Here is a 26474-nt window from a genome sequence, read left to right on the forward strand (position 1 = left end):
TTCTTCATTACTTTCCGTTCCCTCGGGCACTTCCTTCCCAGTCCTCTTCTTGTTGTTACTATTGATTTATTTACTGTTTACTTGTCCAAATGGCTTCTAAGTATAAAACCAACTATAAAAATATATCCATGCATAATTAAAATGTTCAGTAAAACAATTTCATCAAACATTAAAAACACCCACAATTAAAATGTATAATAAAGCAAACCAATTAAAACAGCAATTAAAACAATTAGATCAGAGGTTCAAGTCAGATGAACAGAGGAATGCTTGTCTAAATAAGTGCATTTTCAAGAGCTAGTGAAATGCCAATAGTTTATCATTTTCCCGCTTTTCCTTTTTTATTATTAACTGTCCCATAGAAAAAGCTTTTAAGGTCAATCTGGACCTGGCATTAATTGCATGGATACAATCAGTGTATGTTCTCTTTGTTATGTAAATTGCAGGCATGAGGTTGCATGAGTAGCCTTTGGGCCGTGTGTGATGGTAGAGGAAGCTGCATTTTCTTCCTTCTCAATGATTAAAGCATAGGTGGGAATAGCTGCTTCAAAGAGTGCTTTTGCAAACAGCTTCCATGCTCCTTTTCAGCCTCCAGATGCTCCAACGGGAGTGTGGGGTTGTCTTGAAGCACTCTGCAGAAGCACTATTTGACACAGCACCACACTTCCCCTCTAAGTGGGTGGGTGGCATGGGACAGGGGCAGGAGGCTTCTTTCTCCTGGCTCCAACACCGCTGCCCCCTTTCTAAAAGGAGAAGTGCAGAGCTGATTCAGAGAGTGCTTTTCAAAGGGCTTGAAGACAGTTCCTGCTCATTGGGACAACATGATTAAACTAGCAGTTGAGATCACCGTGATTTCAGCTGAATGGCGAGGTTCTGGGGAAAGAAACTTTCTGGCAATATAGCACTGGTCAAATGTGGAATTACTTGCTGTTGAATTGCTTGCAATAAGCAAGTAATTCCACAGATAGATCAGTTGCACTGTATCTAGCACAACTGCTTTATTTTTCTAAATGTTGCTTACTACACTGTGGTAAAATTATAAAATAAGTACATTGTGCAATCTTAACTAGCTTGATGTATTTATTTTGGTCTCTCTGTGTGTTAAAGTCTGCAATGGATTTTTAAGAGAGGAAAGTGTCAAAATGATTTAAAGCCCTCTATTTTACAATGAAACTGTGCTTACTCTGTCTCTTCCCCACCGCCAGTGGTCACCAGGCTTTTACATGTACAGACAACAGAATATTTACTGTGTCAAAAGAACATCTTCCTTCCATAATGTGTTCACCTACCACATACTTTAAAACTTATAATTAGCTCAAATATATATTGGCAGCTGGTGCAAATCCCTCTCTGTGAACCGTGTGCTGTGCTTTGTCGTCTTAAGTTCTTACAGGTTTCTTTTGTACATAAACCAAGTTCCACAATATTTACTAACTGAAAATATCGAAAAGCCACAGTGTAGTTACACCTCTATTAGGCTCAGCTAAAATGTCACACAGTCATATTGAATTCTGTTCTTCATTAGGCTGGATATTATATTTTAAATGTGTTCCAAATTGTTTGGAGACCTTTGGGTAGCAAGTGACTAATAAGTAGTAGCAGTGGGTGTAAAATAATAAATAATAAAATTAATAAAATATTGTATTTGTATTAGCCTCACTTGATGCTTGATATTGTAGGGCTGTATGTCTTCTCTTTCCAGCTCTGCCTCTGGCCAGTGTTAGAAACTCAGATACTGTATATAAGCTAGGCACCAAATTGCTCCTTAAACCAGGGTTGCAGTTGGCAAAATGAAATGCCTACTTTCTCTTTTGAAAGTCATATTTTTCATCATAACTTTTGGGCTCCTGAAATTCATTCTGATTGTGCAGATAAACTATAATGGATAGAATCCTAGAGGATGTGTTGCTAGTGTGTGGAAACAGTCAAGTTCCAAGGATCCCTAGGCAAGCACCTCCAAATGGTAGAGACTTTAGGTGCCATCCCAGCCCCTGGGCATCTTCATTTGCTCCCATTTCAAACACTGCCTCTGTCTCTCAATACTTGCCAAAAATATCCAAATGTGTTGAAAACATGAATCTTAGAATCTTAAGTTATGCAGTACGGCCATGTACTGATTAGCTTTACATAACTCAGCGCAGGTACATTATTTGGTGTGTAGAAGAGGGAAGGGCCTGGAATCCTGTCTACAACTAAATGCCATTCGTTTCCACAAGGCAAACTGAGCCATCCTCTTAAAAGCTGGCTGTTGTGACTTGCCTTCATATGTTTTCTCCCAGCCCCATTTTTTAATCTTTCCCTCATGTTCCACAATAATGGTTTTTGCTTCTGTCATTTGAGTGCTTCATTTATTGCTGTAGACATCAGTGGACAGTGCAAGGAGGTGGGGGCTGAGAGGGAAAAAGCTAGTTTTTCATCTGCCAAATTTAGAGGCTTTTAAGGAAAGTTGAAAAGTTTTTGATGATAAATAGACCCATGGGTTGTTCAGACTAATAAGGAGAAATCGAAACATTTGTGTGTGCAGAGCCACAAAGAATTCACTGATCTATTGCTCTTTGTAATAGACATGATACATCTGGACAAATGGTTGCCTGAATGAAAAAATGATATATATATTTTGAGCAAGTATTACACTGAGTGTATTTTTCACTGGTTGTATTGCAAACATATGTGGAATATAATGACATTAGAATCCTGTTGTTTAATCATTCTGTGTATAGGTAAAATATTGGGATCACAGAAAAATAAATCCTGACATTTAATAAAGCTAAGACAATCAAATTGTAAAATGATTTTTAAATGCCCAAATTCAAGAAGCATTCATAGAATCATAGAGTTGGAATGGACCCAAGGGTCATATAGTCCAACCCCTGGCCATGCAGGAATCTCATCTAAAGCATCCACCCAACCTGTGTTTAAAAACCTCCAAGGAAGGTTCATAATGTCTTGGCATTTGCCAGATCCAGGGTCGTTATGGTTGCTATTTAATTTCCTGGGGTAATTAGTTTGCTTTTATAGATTTCTGCAAGATAGGGGACTATGGCATGCAGAGTTTAACACACTTCTGATTGCGTCCTCTCCTTACCTGCCTTTTCCCTAAACTATTTGTTTATTTATATCCTGCCTTTACCATGGCCATTCACAACATGAATATAAAACAGGCAGCAAAAACACACACCAGTCAGTTATAAATATTTTAAAAATATTTTAAAAATAAGTTAAAAACAACACTGAATCAAAACAACTTAAAACCATTTTAAAAACTTGACAAGAGGAGAAAAACTACAACTGGAAAGAACCTGCTGCCACAGCCAGTGAGCAGCCAAAGGCTCCAAATGCTATCAACTCTCTTCATGGGTAAGTCGGCTCCAGCCTCTTGATCGTTTCGGTTGCCCCCTTCTAAACTTTTTCCAGCTTTGCAATATAATATCCTCATTGAGGAGTAGCAAGCATATCTGTCCCCAGTATTCCAAGTGCATAGCAGCATTCGATTTGCAAAGCAGCATTCATAACAAACAGGGCTTCTACCTGCTTCCGACTTGCTTCCTGTCTTGCTTTGTCGTTCACTCTAGTTAATACCATTTGACAACCCTTTGAAGAGGACTTGGCTTTTGATTCTGCTACCTAACTCAGAGCTCTGTATCCCAGTGACGGTGCCTCGGGGCATTGTATGCCAATGCCAAGTTTACTTGGTTTCTGTCTGTCCTGATAAATGGTGTTGAATCCTGATTTTACCCACCTATTGTACTCCAACAGTTCCTAACAAAGCTGCCAGATATTTCCCCAGTCAACACTCTTCTCAACACCCACCTGTCTATATTCTTTCATAGAACTATCCATAAAGCTAAGCCACATGCCACATGCCTTTTTTAAACCCTTCCCCTTGCTCCTTTTTAACACTTCACCCCATATTACTGTAATAATACCAAATCCCTCTTTTGTCACAGCTTTGCTATATTCCTTCCTTTAGGAGTAACACATATCAGAAGTGGTCACTGTGATATATAAGTAGATATTCATGGAGCTATGGGGACGGGAAGTGTCTAAAACAGGTGTGGGGAATGTTTGGCACTCCAGATGTTGCTGAACTACAACTGTGGTCATCCCATTGTCCATCCTTGCTAGGGTCAATGGGAGCTGTAGTTCAGCAACATCTGAAATCCACAGTTTCCCCACCCCTCATCAGAGTGATGGATGTGGACAGATGCCTTTCCTTTCTGCAGCTAAAGGTAAAGGTAAAGGGACCCCTGACCATTAGGTCCAGTCGTGACCGACGCCGGGGTTGCGGCGCTCATCTCGCATTATTGGCCGAGGGAGCCGGAGTACAGCTTCCAGGTCATGTGGCCAGCATGACAAAGCCGCTTCTGGCGAACCAGAGCAGCACACAGAAATGCCGTTTACTTTCCCGCTGTAGTGGTTCCTATTTATCTACTTGCACTTTGACGTGCTTTTGAACTGCTAGGTTGGCTCCCGTTGCTTGGTCCCAGCTCCTGCGAACTGCTAGGATGGCAGGTTTCTGCAGCTACTTATCTTTTAAACTCCTTTTCCCACCCCTCAACTAGGGTTTGCTGCAGCGAAGGACCAAAATTGATTCACAGTAAATGTTAGTCATCTAGCAGTGAAGCAATTGGCACATATTAAACTTTTTAAAAGTATGTATTTCCTTTCCATTATAAATTGTGCTTTCATTATTGGTTCCCAAAAACCTTTATGTTGGGCCTCAGTGGTAGAAAGCTAGGAGGAAGACTGAGGGCAAGGATATGAAAACTGGGGATATGTGACAAATAGGGGAGGAGTAGCCTTGACCGCAGGGATAGTCAGCAATGCAAAGTAGCAAAACATCATCCACTGGCAACCGGAAGTGCTTCTTAGTTCACCTTTTAGACCTTCATGAGAGAGTCACCCTGAAGAATCTCACAGTTCCAAAATCTGCATTTGCTGCCAAGATTTGTGGATCCACCCAATATAACACGGCCCGCATAAATGGTTCTAATACGTGAGCTGGTGCTTAAGATAAAATCAAATTAGGACTTCCAGTCTGCTGTGGAGGGAATGGCGGCACGCTCCGTGACATCTGAGTAAAGGATGGAAGAATGAATGAGGAGTTCCCAAGGAAATAACAATGGCAAGAAAAATTGATGAGCTATGCGGAACTGGCAAAGTTAACATATAAACTATGAGAGAAAGACAACTGTGGCTTCAAGGAAGAATGGGAACTTTTTACAAACTATCTAAAAAGACAACAAAAGGACTTGAACACCTTGGCAGGTTTTGAATAAACATCCACAATTTATTAGTACAACATAGGATAGATAAGGTAATGATATGTACAATTTTATAAAATGCAGAGAATAACATGTGCGGATAAAACAGAGGGGGGAGCTTAGGGAAGTCTTTGGAGGGTGAGAAAGGGAGGGAGGGGAGGGTATAAAAAGGGGGAAAATGCAATTCGCTATATTGATTGACAATGTTTTTGTTAAATTTGTTTAATAAATTTATTTATTTATTTTAAAAGATAAAATCAGATTAGCGTGAGACAGGGCAGATGGTGATTTTGAAAATCCAATACTGGAATATTCAAAACACATTATTGCCATATTGCAGGAAAGGCAGGAGACATCATTCAGTAATTTTGTAAATAAAACAAATCTGCAAGTAATTTTAGCTTTGGAATTCCCATGTCGAAGAAGATCAGATGAGTTTATATCTTGGAAATAGTGTCAGATTAGCAGCGTTTTTACCCTCTCTCCTTTAAAATGTCATTATCAAAATTGTAGTGTAGCATAGCCCTGATATCTATTTTTATCCCAATGGTTAGCATGTGAGCAGTCTAGATTTCATTTAATTTGCATGGTTTAGATACATTAAAATGACTATTTGTGGCTGTATTGCCTCAGGCTTTTAAAATCAGGGACACACACATTGCTTATCCACCTCCCCTTTGGAGACACTTGGTAGCACCAGCTTTTCCCCCCTGTTGCATTAAGACCCGACATCATTGGATAATAATGGCAGATATATATTTCATTTATGCCTTATAGCAGCTCTACAATGCAGGCCTGCCACAAGGAAGCAAGCACATTGTGCTCTTAAAATTTCTCCAACTGCAGTATCAGAACCTTTGATAATGCACCTCCAGAAATCAGATGTTTTGCCATTTAACTCATGCTTGCCAGCTGTTATTTTTTTAACTTGCTTTGCCAATTACTTTTTGCAAAAGGCTACGTAGTGGGCATTTTGATTAGGCTATAGAGAGTATAAAGTATTTTGCAAAACGTGGCAAACATTTAAGTGTATTTGATCGCAATCCTATACACAGTTACCTAGGAGTAAGTTCCATTGAACTGACATATGTAGGATTGCACTGTTAATAAATCAGATTTATATTCTTTGAAACATAAGCGGGTGGAATTGACGCTTGGCATTCTGTGACATGTTACAATCCAAAATACAAGCTATACTAGCAATCATAAGTTTACCCAACATAGTAAAAATTCTCACTTAACACTAGAATTATTTATATTGATATAGCAGTGCAGATGAAGGGGAAGATAATTGATCTGATACTATGAAGGAATAAACACTGAAAATTGTTGTAATCCTTAAAATGTTTTAGAGTAATTAGAGCAATTTTCAGATAAATCTACTGGTTTACAATATAATTTTATAGGATATACTGATACATTGTGCCTTGCTTTTTGTAACTAAGTCCATGGTGCATTTGATCCTAGAGTTACAGGATTTGACACTAGAATTATAAAATGTTTTTTTATAAGTGAGGGAGCATTTAAGCTTCAATTCAGATAAAGAAAAGAAAAGTTCAATGAATCAGTATTTCCAAGCTGATATATATGAATTCTAAGGCAACAGCTTACTTCAACGGCACTATTCTTCTGAAGGCAGTCACAGAATCACCTGTTCTATATTTTTCAAGAATTATGACCTAATAAAAGTGATTCAGCCGTACTTTGGAAGATGTTTATAACTGAAACTGGGTATAATATAAGCAGGTTTTCTGTTCTGAAACATTAAAGTGCTAGTAGCCTTTTTTATTTGTTCTGTGACTGAACAGTCATATTGTTCACAGGTTTATGGGAAAAAAATGTGTCACAGAACTCACTCATAGGGTAGTTATTTATTACAGTAGTCCCTCCCTGTCCTTGATAAAAGAAAACTTGTTATTTTATAGTTAGCTTGCTGAATATAATAACTCTTTTCAACCCATTATGAACGATATTGATTTGCCTTTAGTAAATAATAAAAGAAAATCTATAGCACAATTGAACACCTCCCACCACTTCTGAGGCCTTGAAAATAAAAAATCCATACTATCTAGTAGTTAACTCCTGAATTAAACAATTTTACTTCTGAAAACTAGCTGTATGCAGAGTTACATAGGGTTGAATCAAATTGTGCCCTCCTACTTGTGGAGTGGCTTTTGATCTAGCAGGTGCCTCCACTAATGGAAGAGGGGGAGGCAAGGCCCCAGTGCTGCCTAAAAATCTGCTTCAGAGAGCTCGGGGACCCTGCTTACAGAGCAGTATGGAAGGTGGTGTAGAGGTTGCAAGGAGAAAGGAGGAATTGGCAAAACAACAACAACAACAAAAACCCTCTCCTCCTCTTCCCTTAGCAGAGGTGCCCATTGGATCAAAAGAGTACAATTGCATTTTGACCCCATAATTTCAATATAAGCTCTGAGAATAAAGGACATCTGCCACCTAATAAAGCTTCCATGCATCTAGAAATGAGAGGAGGGCTGCAGCTTATTTCGTCTGGGTGGGCTGCCCACTTGAAAGCTCCATCCAAACAGAAGCCCATAAAGACCTAGCTTGCTGCCAGAGGTATGGTATCCTCCCAAGGGGTCTTGTCCATTTGGGGCTTTGCCAGGGCCTCACCAACATTTCCATCCTGGGGTGGATCTACAAACAGGGGAGAAAACCGCTATAAATAAGTCAGAAATTAAATAGTTATAACTATATAAAGCTATAGAAGGGACCCAGGTGGCGCTGTGGGTTAAACCACTGAGCCTAGGGCTTGCTGATCAGAAGGTTGGCGGTTCGAATCCCTGTGACGGGCTGAGCTTCCATTGCTCAGTCCCAGCTCCTGCCAACCTAGCAGTTCGAAAGCACGTCAAAATGCAATAAGATAAATAGGAACCACTACAGCGGGAAGGTAAACGGCGTTTCCGTGTGCTGCTCTGGTTCGCCAGAAGTGGCTTTGTCATGCTGGCCACATGACTTGGAAGCTATACGCCGGCTCCCTCGGCCAATAATGCGAGATGAGCGCGCAACCCCAGAGTCGGTCAAGACTGGACCTAATGGTCAGGGGTCCCTTTACCTTTACCTTTATGTAAGATTCACATAGAAGTTATTTTTGCTCTCTGGTGCCATCTGGCGTTGCATGTTTATAACGAATTCAAAACGCTGTTGTTGTTTTACTAATGTAGCTAAGTCCCCGATTATTGTAAAATTATTAGCAACATCACTTAGAACAGGCTTCCTCAACCACAGCCCTCCAGATGTTTTGAGACTACAATTCCCATCATCCCTGACCACTGGTCATGCTAGCTAGGGATCATGGTAGTTATAGGCCAAAAACATCTGGAGGGCCGAGGCTGAGGAAGCCTGACTTACGGTAGAATCATAGAGTTGGAAGGAACTACAAGGTTCATCTCTTCCAACCTCCTGCAATGCAGGAATCCTGCCTGCAGCTGTCCCTGGGTTGGTTCAAACTACCAACCTTCTGATCAACAGTCAGACGCACTGACCTATTGCTCCACCTGCACTTCAAAAGGACCTGTTTAAAAGACATGCTAGTAAGGTGTGGTGCAGATGTGCTTGCTGATGCGTTGCATCTGTCCAGAAGCCATAAGACACACACTTTTGCATTGTCTTTTCTGTCTTGTTCTTTATCCATGCTGTAATGTCTGCTCAAGTCGCCTCAAAACGGCATCATAGTGGTCTAGTTACACTAGAGAACAGGACTTGCTTACTCTAAACTAGGTGCATGTTCCATGCCACATAGGTATCATCCTTTTTCCTGCCCTTGGTTCTGGTTTGGCAGTATAAAGGAAAGTAGAATATGTAGATCTGTAGCTAGCTAGGGCAAAATTCGCTGGGATTTTCCAGTACAGACCCTATTAAATTTGGCTAAAGTTTCAAAATGCAATGGATATGTTCTTACTCAGCTGTACTTTTCAGTGAGGCTCATACAAGAAAACTTCCTGATAGATTTTGCACACCAGCATTATAAATTGCTTTAAAGTGAGTGTGGTTTCTTGTTAGAGCAGGTTTAAGTTTAAATAAAGTGAGAGAATATAGTGTACTGCTTCATTAAGTACTGCTTAATTTGCTAATATATAGGGTTCATTTAATATTAAATCACATTGTACATTTGACAGGGGCGGGGGTTGTTATATGACAAATCCACTGAAATTAATTTTCCAGTTACTGATGAAAATTTATACACCAGAGTGTGGCTGGAATTAGTACTCTTATAGACTGATAATTTATGGGAACAGAACATGACAAATCGACAGCGATAGATCTGAAAGTTTTGTGATAAGTCTAAATTTAATCTTATAAGTATGGCTGGATACACAAGATCTTGATGGGTTAAATGGTGGATAAAATTGTAATATTCATTGCATTGGAATGCTCTTAGAGGGTAAATGTAGCAATGGATTAAAGTAATTACTCCATGATCTTTAGCACGAGTGAGTTAAAGGTCATTTTTATACTCCAAGTACATTATGAACTATTAAGGTTAATATGTATACTGATACTTTTGACTATTGAGGAAAAGGTTCTCTATATATTTTTAAACCACTGTAACATTTAGCTTCTTTTCTTTAAACAAACTAGAGAGGAAGATAGATACTTTTGCCTTGCCGATATTGTGATACTTCCCAAATGGCTGGGATCTTAAAATTAATACAAGACTCAGTGTGTTTACAATAGCTAAACTATTTCCGGGTACCAGATACTGTGATGAGTAGAAAACTCTGAAAGAAGGATACTTGTACATCCTTCAAAATAGGGAACTCAGATTGGCAGCTAGAATGATTACTTGTGTGCTAGCTATGAAATTGAAATTTGACATACACACCCAAGGTGCTTTGACCACTTCCAAAATCTGAAATGAAAACTTCCTGGAAATCTTTCCTCAAAAAAGATACCTAGAAGTGCACTCCAACATTGGTGAGTTACTGTATTTCCCCGAAAAGGCTTAAATTTGGCACACACATTGTTGAAGAGACCCTAATTAATAGATAAGACTGAAACTGTACATATTTGCACTTAAAAATTATAAGGTCGTGAACTGTAGGTCATAACAAGTCAGCATTCCAACACAACACAAGCCGCATATGAGCTGGAAGGTTGTGCTGTGAAAGTGCTGCACATGCTTGAAATGAAATATTTAATTTTTGCTTCTTGGTGGCTGAAAACATGATTCTTTCTTTTAACAGTCATCAGACGCAGACAACCTGCTGGGATCACCCTAAAATGACTGAACTGTTCCAGTCATTAGGTAAGTGCACTTCTCCTTTGGTAAAACTAAGTCACAAAGAATCTATCTGATAGCTGGTCAAAGTGTTTATTGCTAAATGTAGGATTTCACTGAATGTGCAGATGGGGGTAATCTACAGAACATAAACGTGTTATTGGTACTGGTTACAAAATGAATGTCATGGGGGCATGGCATATATACGATGCTCATGAAAGGTCTTGGTAAATATGGTGCTGGCAGGCACACTTGTGTTAGGGCATCTCTGTATTTTGCTACATGAAAGCTAAACGTTCCAGGCACAGACAGATTTTACTTGTACATTTCTATCCTGGAAGTTTTGGTAGAACTTTTTTACATGTTTCACAGGTGTTGTCATCTCTTCCACTATTTTGACTGGAAACAGACCTTAATATACTGCTTCCCTTCTCTTCTTTTTTTTTTGTGTGTGTTCATGCATGTGTGCACGTGTTTTAACTGACAACAAATTCATGATGACATGACATTGAACAAAATGGTTCCTTATAATACTCTAACATTTCTGCCCTTTGCCATTTTTTTCAGCTGATTTGAACAACGTGCGCTTTTCTGCTTACCGCACAGCCATCAAAATTCGGAGGCTACAGAAGGCATTGTGCTGTAAGTTTACTTCTCAAAGCTCATTATTTTTTCAGCTAAGAGGTTTAGTGGATCTTCCTCCTCAAAGGAACTGATAACCAAAGACACATTCATACTTCCAGCTTGCTGATTGTGGTCACCTGTAGTATGGATTGTTGAAAATCAATGGTCAATTTAGCACAATGGCATCTCTCTTATCTTTTCAGAACTAACATTCTAGTTGGGAAACAAAATTATATGAGCTGAACGAGTATTTGTAAAAAGCAGTAAAGAACAGTGAAAGATCCAGACCAATAAATGATTGCAGTACTCATAGTAGAGCTGCAGATGTGGGCTTTAAATGCTTTTCTGTATTTTTTTTAAACTCCCTGAATGTACAAAACTTATTCTTCCATGTCCTTACAGCGATGTGACACCCATTTATTTATTTTTTACCAGTTCTGGCACAATTTAAAGTTCTCAACTGCTTGGATCCTTGAAAATTTCACCTCTACTTGCTTTCAATCTATTCCTTAGATTACCAGTAATTAAGATCATTTAACATTGGTGATCTATGTATCCAATCAGGGGCTTTGATTTGTGTATCGCTTAGCCAACCCGGGAGAACTGAGCCATGAAAAACTATTTAAAAGTAAACTTCAGCTATAGCTTGTTTCCCCCCCAAGAGACGTTTCAGTGTACTTCTTTAATCTCTGGGGTTGTTGTTTTTTAAATAAAAAAAATAGGACACCAGTTGAACTAAATGATTTTTAAACTTTACAAAACTTGTCAGTGAAAAAAAGCTGCATTTGGAATGAAGGTGGAAAAGGGGGGGGGGGAGTCTTTCTTAACCTGTCCATGGTAGCTTCCTGTTTCACTTCAGGCAGCAAAACGGGACACACCACCCCTGGTTATCATTGTGCAACAAGTCATAGCAAAAAGCTAATAGTGTTTGCCAGTTTCACCCTCTTTTCAGTCTGCCCACCAGATTCGACCCTAAAGTTCTTAAGAGAGAATATTCAGCCACGCCTTAAAGAATATAGATAATACAGTGGTACCTTGGGTTACAAACACCTCGGGTTACAGACTTCGCTAACCCGGAAGTAGTATTCAGGTTAAGAACTTTACCTCAGGATGAGAACAGAAATCGCACACTAGCGGCGCACCGGCAGTGGGAGGCCCCATTAGCTGAGGTGGTACCTCAGGTTAAGAATGGTTTCTGGTTAAGAACGGACCTCCAGATAAAATTAAGTTCTTAACCAGAGGTACCACTGTATGTGTATTGTCTGTGATTTTATGCATTGGCTAATGTGAATTCAGGCATGAGACTCTTTAAACATTTTAAAATTATGGAAATCTGTGCATAGTTTTGTCCTACAATGTAAGGAGGGATGGAATTTTCTGAAAAACTTGATGTCAAAGTTATCGGCACAGATCTCCCCCCCCCCCCGGGCTAATTTACTGTCTAATTCCTTGATCTTAATGAAAAGTGAGTTATTCTCCCCAACTTTGCTAAAAAGATGAACAATTATTGCATATTATATGCATTATTATAAGAAGCCCTGTAATGTAATATTGTACACATATCTCCAGGTTTTCCAAAGTTGTGAGGACATAAACAGATACCTACTATGTATTGTTATTGTTTAGTCGTTTAGTCGAGTCCGACTCTGCATGACCCCATGGACCAGGCATCCCCAAACTGCGGCCCTCCAGATGTTTTGGCCTACAACTCCCATGATCCCTAGCTAACAGGACCAGTGGTCAGGCATGATGGGAATTGTAGTCCAAAACATCTGGAGGGCCGAAGTTTGGGGATGCCTGCCATGGACCATAGCACGCCAGGCACTCCTGTCTTCCACTGCCTCCCGCAGTTTGGTCAAACTCATGTTGGTAGCTTCGAGAACACTGTCCAACCATCTCGTCCTCTGTCGTCCCCTTCACCTTGTGCCCTCCATCTTTCCCAACATCAGGGTCTTTTCCAGGGAGTCTTCTCTTCTCATGAGGTGGCCAAAGCATTGGTGCCTCAGCTTCAGGATCTGTCCTTCCAGTGAGCACTCAGGGCTGATTTCCTTAAGAATGGATAGGTTTGATCTTCTTGCAGTCCATGGGACTCTCAAGAGTCTCCTCCAGCACCATAATTCAAAAGCATCAATTCTTTGGCGATCAGTCTTCCTTATGGTCCAGCTCTCACTTCTACTATGTATACAACCATATAAAAATACTTACATATTAATACTTACAAAATTATGGTGCAGAAATATAGTACCACCTGGGGGTTTACTCCTTATGTATGTATATATACACGTCTTCTTTGTACATAATATTATGTATAACTAGTTGGTCCTTAAAAAAACAAAACACAAATCTACCAATGTAGAAGTGGCTTGGGCATAAGAGAGTGCTCAATGCAAGTGGCAGTCTGGTGTGGGCAAAGCTCAATTGGTTTGGAACCATCAAATTCTCTGCCTAAAACCACTTAAAACAGATTCCTCCTCAACCCCTCTTTGTATGTAAGATGAGGGGAAAGCAAAAGCAGCCTAGTGGTTGAGTCTGGCTGATCAGTTTCTGCACCTCTAGCAAGCAGGTCCATACAGGAGAGCTGCTCTTCATGCTGTGATTGCTTCACTCAAGCATTCTCTTGTGAAGTAGAATGGCACTGAAGCCAGCTGAAAGGCAAGGGTCTGGAGAAGGGGGGGAAACTGAAGCGAAGAAAGTGGAGAGATAACTCAGGCACTGTTCAGTGGGTTAGTAGTAGCACTTTTATTTTTAGTCCTCTCCCCAAAACCTCAATGTTTGCACAATTCAGCTGATAAGTTACTGGAAAGCTCTCTAGTGCTGATGAGGTGCAGAATGACTACAAATGACTCAGCTGAAAAATCCTAGTTTGCAGTCTGCCTTGCCAAGTCCAAACACAATTTTGTCTCTTAAGCTAATCCATCTGCAACTGAAATGCTAACCTGTGAGTTTGTACTCCTTTTTACTATTAAACAGCTTTGAAAGTAAAATACACTACAGTCTCTATACAGAAATATGCATCTTCCTGTGCAATAAGATCCTGCATTTACTTAATTTGAAATTCAGCAGTGTATAAGCCTTGAGAAAATACTACTTTGTTCAGCCTTTAGCAAAACACCTGACAAATATCAATTTTCTGTCCTTGCTTTGCAAAGTGTTGCCTTGGTGGCCTCTCATGTAGAAAGGAATGAGCTTTTTTTTCTTTATATCGTCAGAGGGCAACCAAAGAAAGTTAAGAACCTCTAGAGGTTTCTCTATCCTTAATTTTGGACAAACAGGTAGTCGAAATTTCTATGCCTCTTCCTTATGTAACACCCAAGCCAAGCTGTCATGCAGCTTCCATTTAAAATTGGAAATCATTTCCCATAATTTAAATGCAGATAGCCTCTAAAGATGTCAGGCTATATAACAGTTCAGCAGGGCTAATGCACTAAGGCAAAGAGAGTGTCAGATTGAATCACTTGAAATAGAGGGTCATCATCTGACTGTTAGATGTGACAAATTGCTGTCACAGCTAAACAGTGGCAAACTGTAAAGGCCTTTTGGGGGGAAACCACAAGGACGTGTCTGAAGTTTGTGTCTCAGGGTCTTTGCCAGTGTAAGACGCTCCAGTAGAATGCTTTTCAAATTGTAAATGTGGAAACCATTAAGTGCTGCCCATCCATCCAGATCAGGCATCCCCAAACTGTGGCCCTCCAGATGTTTTGGCCTACAACTCCCATGATCCCTAGCTAACAGGACCAGTGGTTGGGGAAGATGGGAATTGTAGTCCAAAACATCTGGAGGGCCGAAGTCTGGGGATGCCTGATCTAGATTTTCCAAGAGAGACTATTTAGCAGGAAATGAAAGGAATTTAGTTGCAGATATTTTTATTTTTCTGGGGGAAGGGTGCAGAAACCCTATATATTAACATTTCCAGCATAAATTAACATTTCCTGCATAATAATTTTGTTTCTTTTGTACCTGTCAGGAATCATTCTAGTCTCTTGAAATACTATTTAACATTTAATAGGATTGATTTGGCACTGTGAAGCCATAAATATGAGGAAAAATGATGTAGAAATCAAATATTATGGCTTGTAGGCATTGACAGCCTTAACCTCCATGAATCTGTCTAAAGTTCTTTTAAAGCCATCCAAGTTATAGCTATTGCTACATCTTGTGGAAATGAATTCCAAAATTTAACTATGTGCTTTGTGAAGAAAGACATCCTTTTTTGAACCTTTTCCAGCTTGTGTCTAGCACGTTGGACAGGAGGAGGTTGTGAATTGTTTTAATTCAAACCAGAGAAGAATTTTGAAGTTTGCAGACTTGCCCTTCCTTTTGTGAGCGTCTAAAGTTAATTTCAAAGCCTGAGCTTAGAGACCTTCAGTGATATCCAGCTTTCTAGGTCCAGATCAAACTTAATGGCTATATTTAGCGTGACTAGACAGTGACGGACTTCTAAGCATTTACAAGGTCAGTGGAAGGCGCCTACAAGGAGAATAGCTTGGCAATGACTCGGCAGACAGACCAAGCCATACACTGAAAGGGAAAGGGAAAGGAAACAAACCTTAAAAAAACAGGAGAGAGAGTTACTGCTAATTTCGTATCTGAGATGACAGCTGGTCAGTACCTTATTTAGCAAGAAGTCCCAGGTGGTCCCCAGACCATTTCTGACTCTTGCCCAGGAGCAATTCAATGTGATTTTATTTGCTAATGGGGAGAAGATGAGGAGCATCAAGGACATATTTTATTGTGTTACTGAGTATTTTTGTATTATGACGTGTGCATACTGAGGTTTGGAGGAATTGAAACCTGTCTCCTGAGACTTACGTAGCTCAACAGAAAGGGACTCATCTGCATTCTTCATAGATAAGGAAATACAAGCAGTGGCATTCTAGCTGTTACCACAACCATATTGTTTGTGGTATCTGTTATACCCCAGCCTTCCATATCCTGTTTCCTATGTATTACAAATTGGTCTGCCCTCTTATTCCACAAACAAACACACACACACACACACACACACAGAGAGAGAGAGAGAGAGAGAGAGAGAATAATTTACAATTCACTCTAGAATTGTCAATCTTCTTTTCCTTCAGAATGATAGCTTAGTGTTAATTCACTTCTGATTCTGCCTGCAAAAAAAAAATAATTTGCAGGAAATGAAATTTTAACTTGCTCATTGTACATATACAGTGAAAAGAATGCCAAGAAACTGCCACGGTTTGCTAAATTTCCAACCATTTCTAGTGAAAGATGTCTCTAAAGATTATGCTTCCATTTGGCTTTCAGCTTAAACTCTTTTTATGCCTATGAAATGTCTGTCTCCGTAACTTAAGACTACTTGGGGAAAAATTCACGATCAGCTATTTTCCTTCTATCTCATTGTCTAGATGATAATTAGTTTCCCATAATCACTGTTGTAACTGAGTGTGCTTTTTGGAACGGGCACATATTCTTGTCATCATTCAATACAGGAATTCATAGCAGGAATGTGATCTTCCATGAGGGATGCCTGTCAGTGCATATGGGCATGTTTCCATTATTGCTCTTTGTAGATCGTGAAGGGATTTAAAATGATACCTTAATCTGCATTGTCTGCCCAGAATTGTTAAGTGCAAATAGAATGCAGTAAGATGATTCCTAGTTAGGGCACTTTAAATCATCTTGATATAATGCTTGCATGTACTGGGAAATTCTTATATCTCCCCTAACAGAATTCTTGGTTCCAGCTGCAAATCTGTAAATATTGCCTGAATACGCAGGCTTTTCATCTGGTACCAGCATTATGGTTAAAGATAGAAGAGTATACATGCGTTCACTGTATGTATGTATGTATGTATGTATGTATGTATGTATGTATGTATGTATATAGTTTAGAAATTTTTATTCCACTCTTCAAGCAACAGCCTCTCAGAGTGGCTTAATGTTTACAAGGTTCTTCAGCTTTAAAAGTTGGTGGATACATTCAGCGCTACCCCCGGAGAATGACTGTAGTTTAGTTTGGTATTACATGCATAACTACCGTACTCTGAGCATAGCTTATCTGGAAAGGTGGTATGTGTGTGAAAGCACAATAGCATGCATGACTGAAGTTGGGAGAACATGCATGGCACAACATCATGACTCAGGTGTTCCCTATAGCAAACAAAGGATTTCTGTACTTACAAAGCAAATGCCTTTGAGCAGTTAAATGCTGACTGTCCATGTACGGATTCTCATTTAACATACCATGCTGCAGAAGAAATTCTTAGGAAATGCTTGTTAACCGTCTGCACCCATAATAGTCTACCTGACCTGTAAGATCAGCATCTGCTTTCTGGTCCACTTATGAAAACTCAAATATTACTGAGTACAAGGGACAGGGCTCTCTTTTTTGGAAGGGGGGGTTGTTTCCACATCTCTGGAATGACCTCCTAAGGGAAGTGTTGAGGAAATATCAGGGTTCAATACCCAATAAGCTGTGGGTTAAGCCTGGATAGCCAGTAAAATCCAGACTCCAGAGATCAGCAAAACAGGCATTTATTTAGGCATTGCAAGGTCGGTGCAACCAGGGCCGTCTTTCCCAGGGGGTGCAAGGGGTGCTGGGCACCTGGGCGCTGAATTCTTGGGGGGGGGTTGCCAGGAGCCCACCACTGAAGCCGCCTAAGCATATTGTATTGAGCTGCTATGTGGCAGCGGGGTCAGCGACACCTTTGATACAACTGATCTCGCGCTGGTATTAGAAAAGCTGGTTTTAAACAACAACAACAACAACCAAAACCTCCTTTTGGAGCCGCGCAGGCATGAGTGCTATTTGTCAAATGATAATAGTGACATAAGCATAATGAAAGTTAATTTGGGGGCTAAACTAAATTTGGGGGTGCTGGGTGGATCTTTGCACCCCAGCTGTGCATATGCTAAAGACAGCCCTGGGTGCAACACAGCTTCAGCCAGCAAGTAGTGGTGGGGGGGGGTGACACACCAAATATGAAAATAGCACTAGCATTATGCACTTCCAAGCAAAGGGGCCGTTTAGCTTATATATGGGAAGACTTCCTTCTACTAGCTTTTACTTGTTTAATCACAAGGCATACAATAGTTTCTAATAACAAACTCCTCCCCACGTGCTACTTCATCCTTCTCACGGTTTTCTTGCAACCACAACCTTCACATTTCAGCCTTCACGTGGTCAGCCCTTCTTGCACACATTTCAATTTCATTCTATAATTTCTCTGACAGAAGCACAAATTGCCCACTCTTTGCAGGCCTGTATGATAATTTTAAAGACTTGGGTCCTCCACTGTGTGTTTGTTTGATTAACTTAACGTACTCTGTTTTCAACTGACATTTTAGCTACTATCTTATTTGTAATTTTAAAGATCATGTGTTGAATGTTATTTGTTGTTTTTATGGTTTCATTATTTAATCTGTATTTTAAAATATGTTGTATTCTGCTTTATGAGGGATTTTACCATGAAAAATTGGCCAGAAATCTGTTACATATAAGAAAATTAATAATAGAACTGTAGATTAAGAGCTAAATAAACACAACATCACTTATTAAAATAAGTTCTCTTTTAAAATTAGAGGTAGATTTTGGGTGCTCTGGTGTGTCAATTTATTCTTTTGTATAAAAGTTTATGTATATTCATTAAATCTTCTCTGCTTGACTATTTTGCCAGTGGACTTGTTGGACTTAAATACAACAAATGAAGCTTTCAAGCAGCACAAGTTGACTCAAAATGACCAGCTCCTTGGTGTTCAGGATGTAGTCAGTTGCCTCACTACAATTTACAGTGGAATGGAAGAGAAGCACAAGGAGTTGGTGAATGTTCCAGTGTGTGCAGATATGTGTCTCAACTGGCTGTTGAATGTTTATGACACGTAAGTATGAGATGCCAGGCTCTGAATAAACATTGCTCATCATGCTGCACTGCTACATCTGCATGTACAATAGTGACTCACGGAGACTAAAAATCAGACCTGGCATTGGTTCAGGCTGAAGGCTCTGTGCTGAGGATACTGAGGAAGCACATCTTATATTAGGCTGCATTTACATGGTAGTTTATACTATTTTCTTGATGTTTCACTAACTGTTAATTTTCGGATTATATTTGAACTTTCACATGATGTAAAAGCCACTTCTGTAAATAGAGTGGAATACAGCACAAGTTTGGTGCTCCCTGCTGTGTGATATGCAAATCAATTTTTTCCCTAGAAGCAAAACAGAAGAGGGAGAGGTAAGTTGCCTTGCATTGTGTGTTCACACTGCTAAGATTCTTTGCTGCCTCCAACCAAAGCAGAATAAAAGGCAATAAAGGAACTTAATCTCCCAGCAGACTTGGTGAGGTTGAACCATTTAGACTGAAAAGCAGGAAGGTTGCAATCCTAAGGACATTATTTTGGAGGAAAGGTCTACGGAGCTTCCGTCAGAATCAGTTGTGGTTATGATTGTCTGTTAAATACAAGTGCTTCCATTTAATTGGAAATCAATATTCTGTTGGGCTTTGTGGAGTACATCTGCCCCTCTTTTTGTCAGACTTATTCTGGAATCTACAGCAAAGGGAACCCCCCCCACCACCATCAAATAAGTTAGTATTAAATCCACTGAATATTACTATTTCTAATCCGAGTGACTGATGGGTAAGAGAGAGATAGGAAGAAAGAGACTCCAGTGCTGCTTTCTAATGGAAAAGCTCGAATTCTTAAAGCAGGGGAACCATTGGGTTTAAAAGGGAAACTATTTTCATAATAAAAAAGCAAAGATGACCATGTTAGTTCATAAAAATCCCTCCCAAATCCACAGTTGGGCAATTATTTTATTACGATTTATTACGATTTTATTACGATTAACAAAAATAAATAAATACACATTTTCCAAGTTCTCCAAAACCCTTCACCAGGCAAGACTTTACTCTGTAACATCTTGCTTGATGAAGAATTTTGGAAAACTTGAAAGCCTGTCACACTTTGTGAATGCTCCCAATAAAGATACAGTGGTACCTCGGTTTAAGTACACAATTGGTTCTGGAAGTCCGTACTTAACCTGAAGCGTACTTAACCTGAAGTGAACTTTCCTATTGAAAGTAATGGAAAGTGGATTAATCCGCTCCAGACGGGTCCGCGGAGTACACAACCTGAAGCGTACTTAACCCGAAGTATGAGTGTAATTGGTTCTGGAAGTCCGTACTTAACCTGAAGCGTACTTAACCTGAAGCGAACTTTCCCATTGAAAGTAATGGAAAGTGGATTAATCCGTTCCAGACGGGTCTGCGGAGTACTTAAACTGAAAGTACTCAAACAGAAGCGTACTTAAACCAAGGTATGACTGTATTGTCCTCCTGCAGGTTTTAGAGTATTCTCCTAGTTTCTTCTGCATTTCATCCTCTCACTGATTTTAAATGAAACCCACACATACTGTTATGCTGTTTAAATGTAAGAAACAACATTTTCTAGTTTCACATTGTTGCCTTAATGAATTTTAAGGATTACTGTTGTCCTCATGATGCACCATCTCCAGGTGTGAGCTTCCCCCAAGCATCAGGTTGGCCACAGTGAGAACAGGATGCAGGAGTGGATGGGCCACTGGCCTTTTCTTATATTCTTAGAAGGCTGGGAAATCCTATCTGAAATTCAGGTGTTTATGTTGCACCATCAGAGCTCATGGCATGATGTAGAAACTGATGTAGATGTAGAAATTGTAAGATTAAAAATTCAATAAAATAAATTAGAAGAGAGCAAGAAGGGAAGAGAGTAGAGGAAAATGCATTCACATGACTTGATTGACAAATCCATCTTGACAGTGCTGTCATTCCTAATTTCCATGGTGATGCTGTATGTGTGAAATTTGAATCTTGACATTGCTCTAGCTCAAAAACATAAGACGTTAACATCACAAGAGGCCTGCCAGATCAGACCAAAGGCCCATCTATTCCAGCATCCTTTTCCCAGTGCCCTGCCAGATGCCCATGAGAGAAGCACATAGACAGGATCTGAGCACAACAGTGCTCTCCCACTCATGTTCCTCATCAACTGATATTCAGATATTCAGCTCATACAACTTCACAATCTTGCAAATGGCCTTAGGTTGCCACTAATTCATCACTTAACATTTTTATTGTTCGTGTCATTGTTGTATACAGTTTTTGAAGTAATTAACGCACCTACAAAAACCATCTGGTTCTCTAATGCTGTTGTTAATCTAGAATTTAATTAGCTACACAGACTGAAGAAACATTTGCTGTTAAGCATGCTTACAGATGTTTATGGCCTTTATAAGATATTAAATTAAAACAATTGACAGGAACACCTATTATCCTCTCTATTTCTGGCACATCAAGAACTGTTTATCCCTCACATTAGGTCAACAAGCAGATCAGAAATGAAATCTAATATCTTTGAACTTTATTTTTCCAAGAACTCAAAGGTTAAATAATCGATTAACATCTACACTCTAAATAATTTTCAGCAATAAACATAAACCTATCAATAGTTTATTTCAAATATCTTTTAAGTCTTCAGTTCTGAAAATTCAATATATAGGCAAATCATGACCTTTACGAATGAGAGGGAACATATGGACCTATTTGACAGTTACTATGATTTGCCATTTTGATAAATTTTGAGTTTTGAGAAAGATTTTTTTTTTTTAGATATCGCAAGCAGACTGCTTTCAAAAAGCTCATTATTAAATTTATTAAGCTGTTGCAGATAGCCAGCTATGATGTACAGTCCACCTGTGTGTTTCTCTGCACCAGGCATAATTTTATACACCTCTGTCATGCCCTCCCTTCCTCATCTTTTTTCAAAACTAAAACTAAAAGCACTGTAGCCTTGATCAGAGTTGCTCAAATTGCTTCATTATTTTAGGTGTCTTTTTCTGCACATTTTCCAGCTTTACAATATCCTTTTTTTGAGATGCAATAACAAGAAAAATACAGATTATTCCCACAGAGACGGACTTTGGTATTTCAGGTTTCAGCAGCACCCAGCGCTAGCCCAATTCTCACCCTCTGTTCTGCTCAATTCACTGCATCATAGTTGTGATGCCCTGTTGCTCCGCTAGGCTCAGCGCCCAGTGTGGCGGAAGTGGTTGCACTGCCATAAATTCGCCTCTGATTCCCACTGTGGTCACATCATAGATCTGTATAAAGGCACTGTGATATTGGCACTTTTATTTTCATTCGTTTCCTAATGATTCCTATAGCAGAGACTGGCTCAGCTATACATAGCGCTGAACATCTGTGCAAGATGAAAACGTGACTTTCTAATGAGTAGCTGGCTCGTTTGTTTTGTTTTTTAAAAAATATTTGATGTTGGTAGTCTGCTTTTTGTGAAGATACTAAACATTTTAGTGTTATCTCAGATTAGAATCCACTGTCCATGTGATTTACCACTTATATTAGTGAGGTGGAAATTTTGTCCTGTGGGTTTAATTAGGTCTGTGAGGCTATTCTCCCTGACCCACACCTGACATCATATGTGGAACAGGTAATGACAATTGGGAACATATAGTGGCTGCTGAAGGAGTCATTCTGTTCATGGAATGAGCTTGGGTCTAGCAGAAACTTGAGGAAATAGAAGTGGAGGACAATTTCTGCCAATCCACCCTGCAGCCAAAAGCTGTGACCCAAAGTACCTTATTCTGTGAATAGAATTCTGAATCCAGCTCAGTATTATTAGTTGTGTTTGGGGGATTTTAGATGCAGAGATTGCAATTTGTTTTTGTTTTGGCAACATGCATCAAAACTGTTTTTTTAAGATCTCTCTTTATCAACATTTGTGGCATAGTCTTCTTATGAAGAAAAGGCTACTGTTTATGATGATCCTAGACACTTGAATTTGCAAGAATTTCCTATGGGTTGTGACTTACAAATATTGAGTTATGGCATTTTTAAAAGTACACTTTTATTTACTTTTTAAAATAATAATTACATATGTATGTGGAAGAAAAATAATAACTTTAAGGACCTTGTGAGTATGGATTCGGATAACATAAAGACTTCACAATCCTGGCTGATTTTTCTTTAAAGCAGGAAGATACAAAGAAATCAATAAACCTGAGTAAGAGTGCACAGTAAATCTTGCTTACGAGGTGCCAGTATAATTCCATGGAACAGTGTGTCTTGTGTCATTTAAAACAAAGCAATAGTGTGGTGGTGGCATGGATTTAAATACTGATATAACACATCAGTAGGCTTTTATTTTTAATTCATCTGTGCTGTCTGGAAGTATGACAACTTCACCAAGCTAAAAGATGCATTCATAACCAAGTAACTATTTCCGTCATGGTGTTTTACTGCTTGTATAATGTTCATGGGTTCCAGTTTCTAAAACATTAACAACCTCCAGAATTAGTTATTATTTTTTAAAGAAAATACTTTGTAATGAACTTGTGCTTCGACTAGATGTGAGGCTCCAACTCCCCTCCTCCCTATTGATGTTGCTGCATGGGGCTGATGGAAACTGGACTCCAGCAACATCTGTAGGCCCACAGATCCCCACATCTGGCACATATCTATTGGGGAGTTTTTCAGCTCTGTGGCCTCCGCCCCTGCCATCTGAATCTCCCCCTCCTCCAGCTTTTTTTGTAATGTCCAGTGAAGATTTGGACTGAACTTTAAAGTGTTCAAACTAAAAATGTCAAACTGCTTTTCCAAGTGACATGAGGGAGGCAGCAGTAAATTACATGAAGGAAGTGAAGTAAACTCTTTACTAGAAAAAGAGGGAAAAAAGAGGATCTGTACAGGAGTGCCAGGAATGCACAAACCCTTCAGGTTGTATAAGCCTTCTAAATATAAGAATGGAACATAGTCATACCATTGATCCCTCATGGCCTGTGCTAACTTGCAGTGGCTCTCCAAGGTTTGAAGCAGTGACCTCTGCCTGGAGACACCAGGGGTTCAACCTGGAACCCTCTGCATGCAAAGCAAATGTTCTGCCACTGAGTTACAGCTGTTCACCAACAGTTAAGTTATGTAGATCACAGGTTCCCAAACTGTGGCCTGTGAACCACCGGAAGTCCTCCAGTTTGATTCAGATGGTCTACAGCATGTCTGTGGTTTTGTGGCTTAAGATGGAAGGTGGCGCACCCATTGAATTGTTTTTTTATTTTGATTTTTAATTATATGTTTATTGTTTTTATTTCTAATACTGTATTTTACAGTAATACAGTTCACAAAATCATTAAGTGGTCCACCAAGACCACCAGCAATTTTCAGGTGTCCATGGGGCAGTGGGGTGGGAGAGTTTAGGACTCACTGGTTTAGATAGTTAATTATGTAATTGTGAAATATTCAGAAGGTTTAGAAATATGTATCATCATCTCACTGAAGTAAAGTCGGACTAACTCTTGTGCTTGTAGATTTTTGTCCCAGAGGAGGTTGCCCCAAGCAAATCCGCTATTAATCCCATGTGCTATGTTAACTTTCAAGAGCAATTGCCCTCTCTGTTTCTTAGGTGTTTGAGGAGTATTTTCCTTATGGCTTTAAAAATACATCCTTTGTAGCACATTATTCTGCCATTATGTTTTTATAAAAAAAAAATTGGACTGCATGAGCCTGAAGTCACACTGCTCAGATAAAAGAGACACTCTGTGTTATCTAATTGCTGCATATGTCTAGCTTTTATGCTCAATTGTACCTATACATCAAAGTGTTTTTAACACAGACTAGGCAAACAATGTTCTGAAAAATATTAATGTATCTCTAGATAATCTAACTTCTGTCTGCTACATACTGTGTAATGTGGCTCCCAGCTGCGTGCAACTGTGTATATCCCATTATTAGAGCATGCTGTGACGTTACATTCCTGAACTTCAATATATTATAATTAATATGAAATGTTTATACAGAATGTAAATATTTTGTGCCTGTACTGTGGAATATTTGCAAAGGAGATTCATTGACACAATTAGCAGCTAATGACTAAGAATTGAAATACACCAGGTGTGCTTGTCGGTTGTTTTAGTGCTGGAATGAAACTACACTACCACCTGCCAAGTATTTTAATGTTGCTTTCATAACAGTGGTCGAACTGGAAAAATCAGAGTGCAGTCCCTGAAGATTGGCTTGATGTCTCTTTCTAAGGGCCTTCTTGAGGAGAAATATAGATGTGAGTATTATGGGAACGCCCCCATTTTCTTTAAGCAATATCGGAATATGGTTTTATCCCGCCAAAATGCTTAGCGATCATGTTGCCAAAAGTCAGTAACCATTATATTACAGGAACATGTATGCAGAGTGAGGTTCAGGCACTCAATTCCAGTAAGAGCTGTCAATTATGTCACGTTTGGGCAGAGGGACTAGAAACGTTAATTGTTCTGCATAGTTTAGAATGATTAGCTCTTTGTTGTGATAAACAGCACAAACAGAACATGCATATATTTAATTTATGGAAGCGGCAAGCAGCGAGGAGTGAACCAGAGTTGATTGGAGCAGGTGCAGTTGTGTGATAACACCACTGCAAAAGAACATGCCGGTATAGTGCCACTGTGCTAAATGAAGTGACTTTACAGTCGCCTTTTGCTCTAATATTTGATCTTGGGGAATATTTCAGCTTCATTCTCAACCAAGCCAGCTTTCAAATGAAATCTGCATTGAAAAATGTACCGTAATGCCCAAATCCATCAGTGTCAAAGTCAAAGTGCTTAAGGACTTACTTAAATGCAGTGATGAGGGATCTTGTGGTTCTCCAGATGTTGTCTAGCACCCATCATCCCTGGCAGTTGGCAGTCCAATATCTAGAGCAGGCATCCCCAAACTTTGGCCCTCCAGATGTTTTGGGCTACAATTCCCATCTTCCCCGGCCACTGGTCCTGTTAGCTAGGGATCATGGGAGTTGTAGGCCAAAACATCTGGAGGGCTGCAGTTTGGGGATGCCTGATATAGAGGAACAGGTAATGGTTTTCCACCCATACCCACGTGTTCCTAGTTGCCAATTGTATTGCTTTCTTCCATGGCGACTTTCCAGAACCATACTGTCAAAAAGCAAATGTCCTAACTAGCACGTAATAGGGTCAAAACTTAAAACCATTATTTCTTCCCCAGGTGACAGTAGTTTTCACATATATTTCAGCTGTGTACAATTCAGCTGTTACGGTTAAATTCTTGAGAATGACTTAAGTGAAAGTCTGATGTTAATGGAAAATCCCGCAGAATGCACCCCAAGAACATGAGCTTGTAACTCTACAGTCCTTTTTATAAGCTAGTTTTTATGCTTGCTGTTCATACTAGGATTACCTTTTAAATTGTGGAGATAGCATCTATTGTTTAATAAAAGGTAAAGGTAAAGGGATCCCTGACCATTAGGTCCAGTCGTGACCGACTCTGGGGTTGCGCGCTCATCTCACATTATTGGCCGAGGGAGCCGGCGTATAGCTTCCAGGT

General features: G+C 39.6%; 1 protein-coding gene across 10 annotated transcripts in view; it reads left to right on the forward strand.

Moving 5' to 3' along the window:
* UTRN (utrophin) overlaps positions 1-26474 on the forward strand; it is a 334111-nt gene that overhangs the window by 268010 nt on the left and 39627 nt on the right. For all 10 annotated transcript variants that reach the window (XR_009557350.1, XM_035108828.2, XM_035108822.2 and 7 more), the window contains exons 60-63: positions 10469-10530; positions 11071-11145; positions 18771-18972; positions 25115-25200. Coding sequence is in view for 9 of the 10 variants with exons in the window: in XM_035108828.2 (XP_034964719.2) it covers positions 10469-10530; positions 11071-11145; positions 18771-18972; positions 25115-25200 (425 nt within the window). In the remaining variant the exon portion in view is untranslated. The remainder of the gene's footprint in view (positions 1-10468; positions 10531-11070; positions 11146-18770; positions 18973-25114; positions 25201-26474) is intronic.

This window comes from Zootoca vivipara, chromosome 3 (genome assembly GCF_963506605.1).
Source record: "Zootoca vivipara chromosome 3, rZooViv1.1, whole genome shotgun sequence".
Taxonomy (NCBI): Eukaryota; Metazoa; Chordata; class Lepidosauria; order Squamata; family Lacertidae; genus Zootoca; species Zootoca vivipara.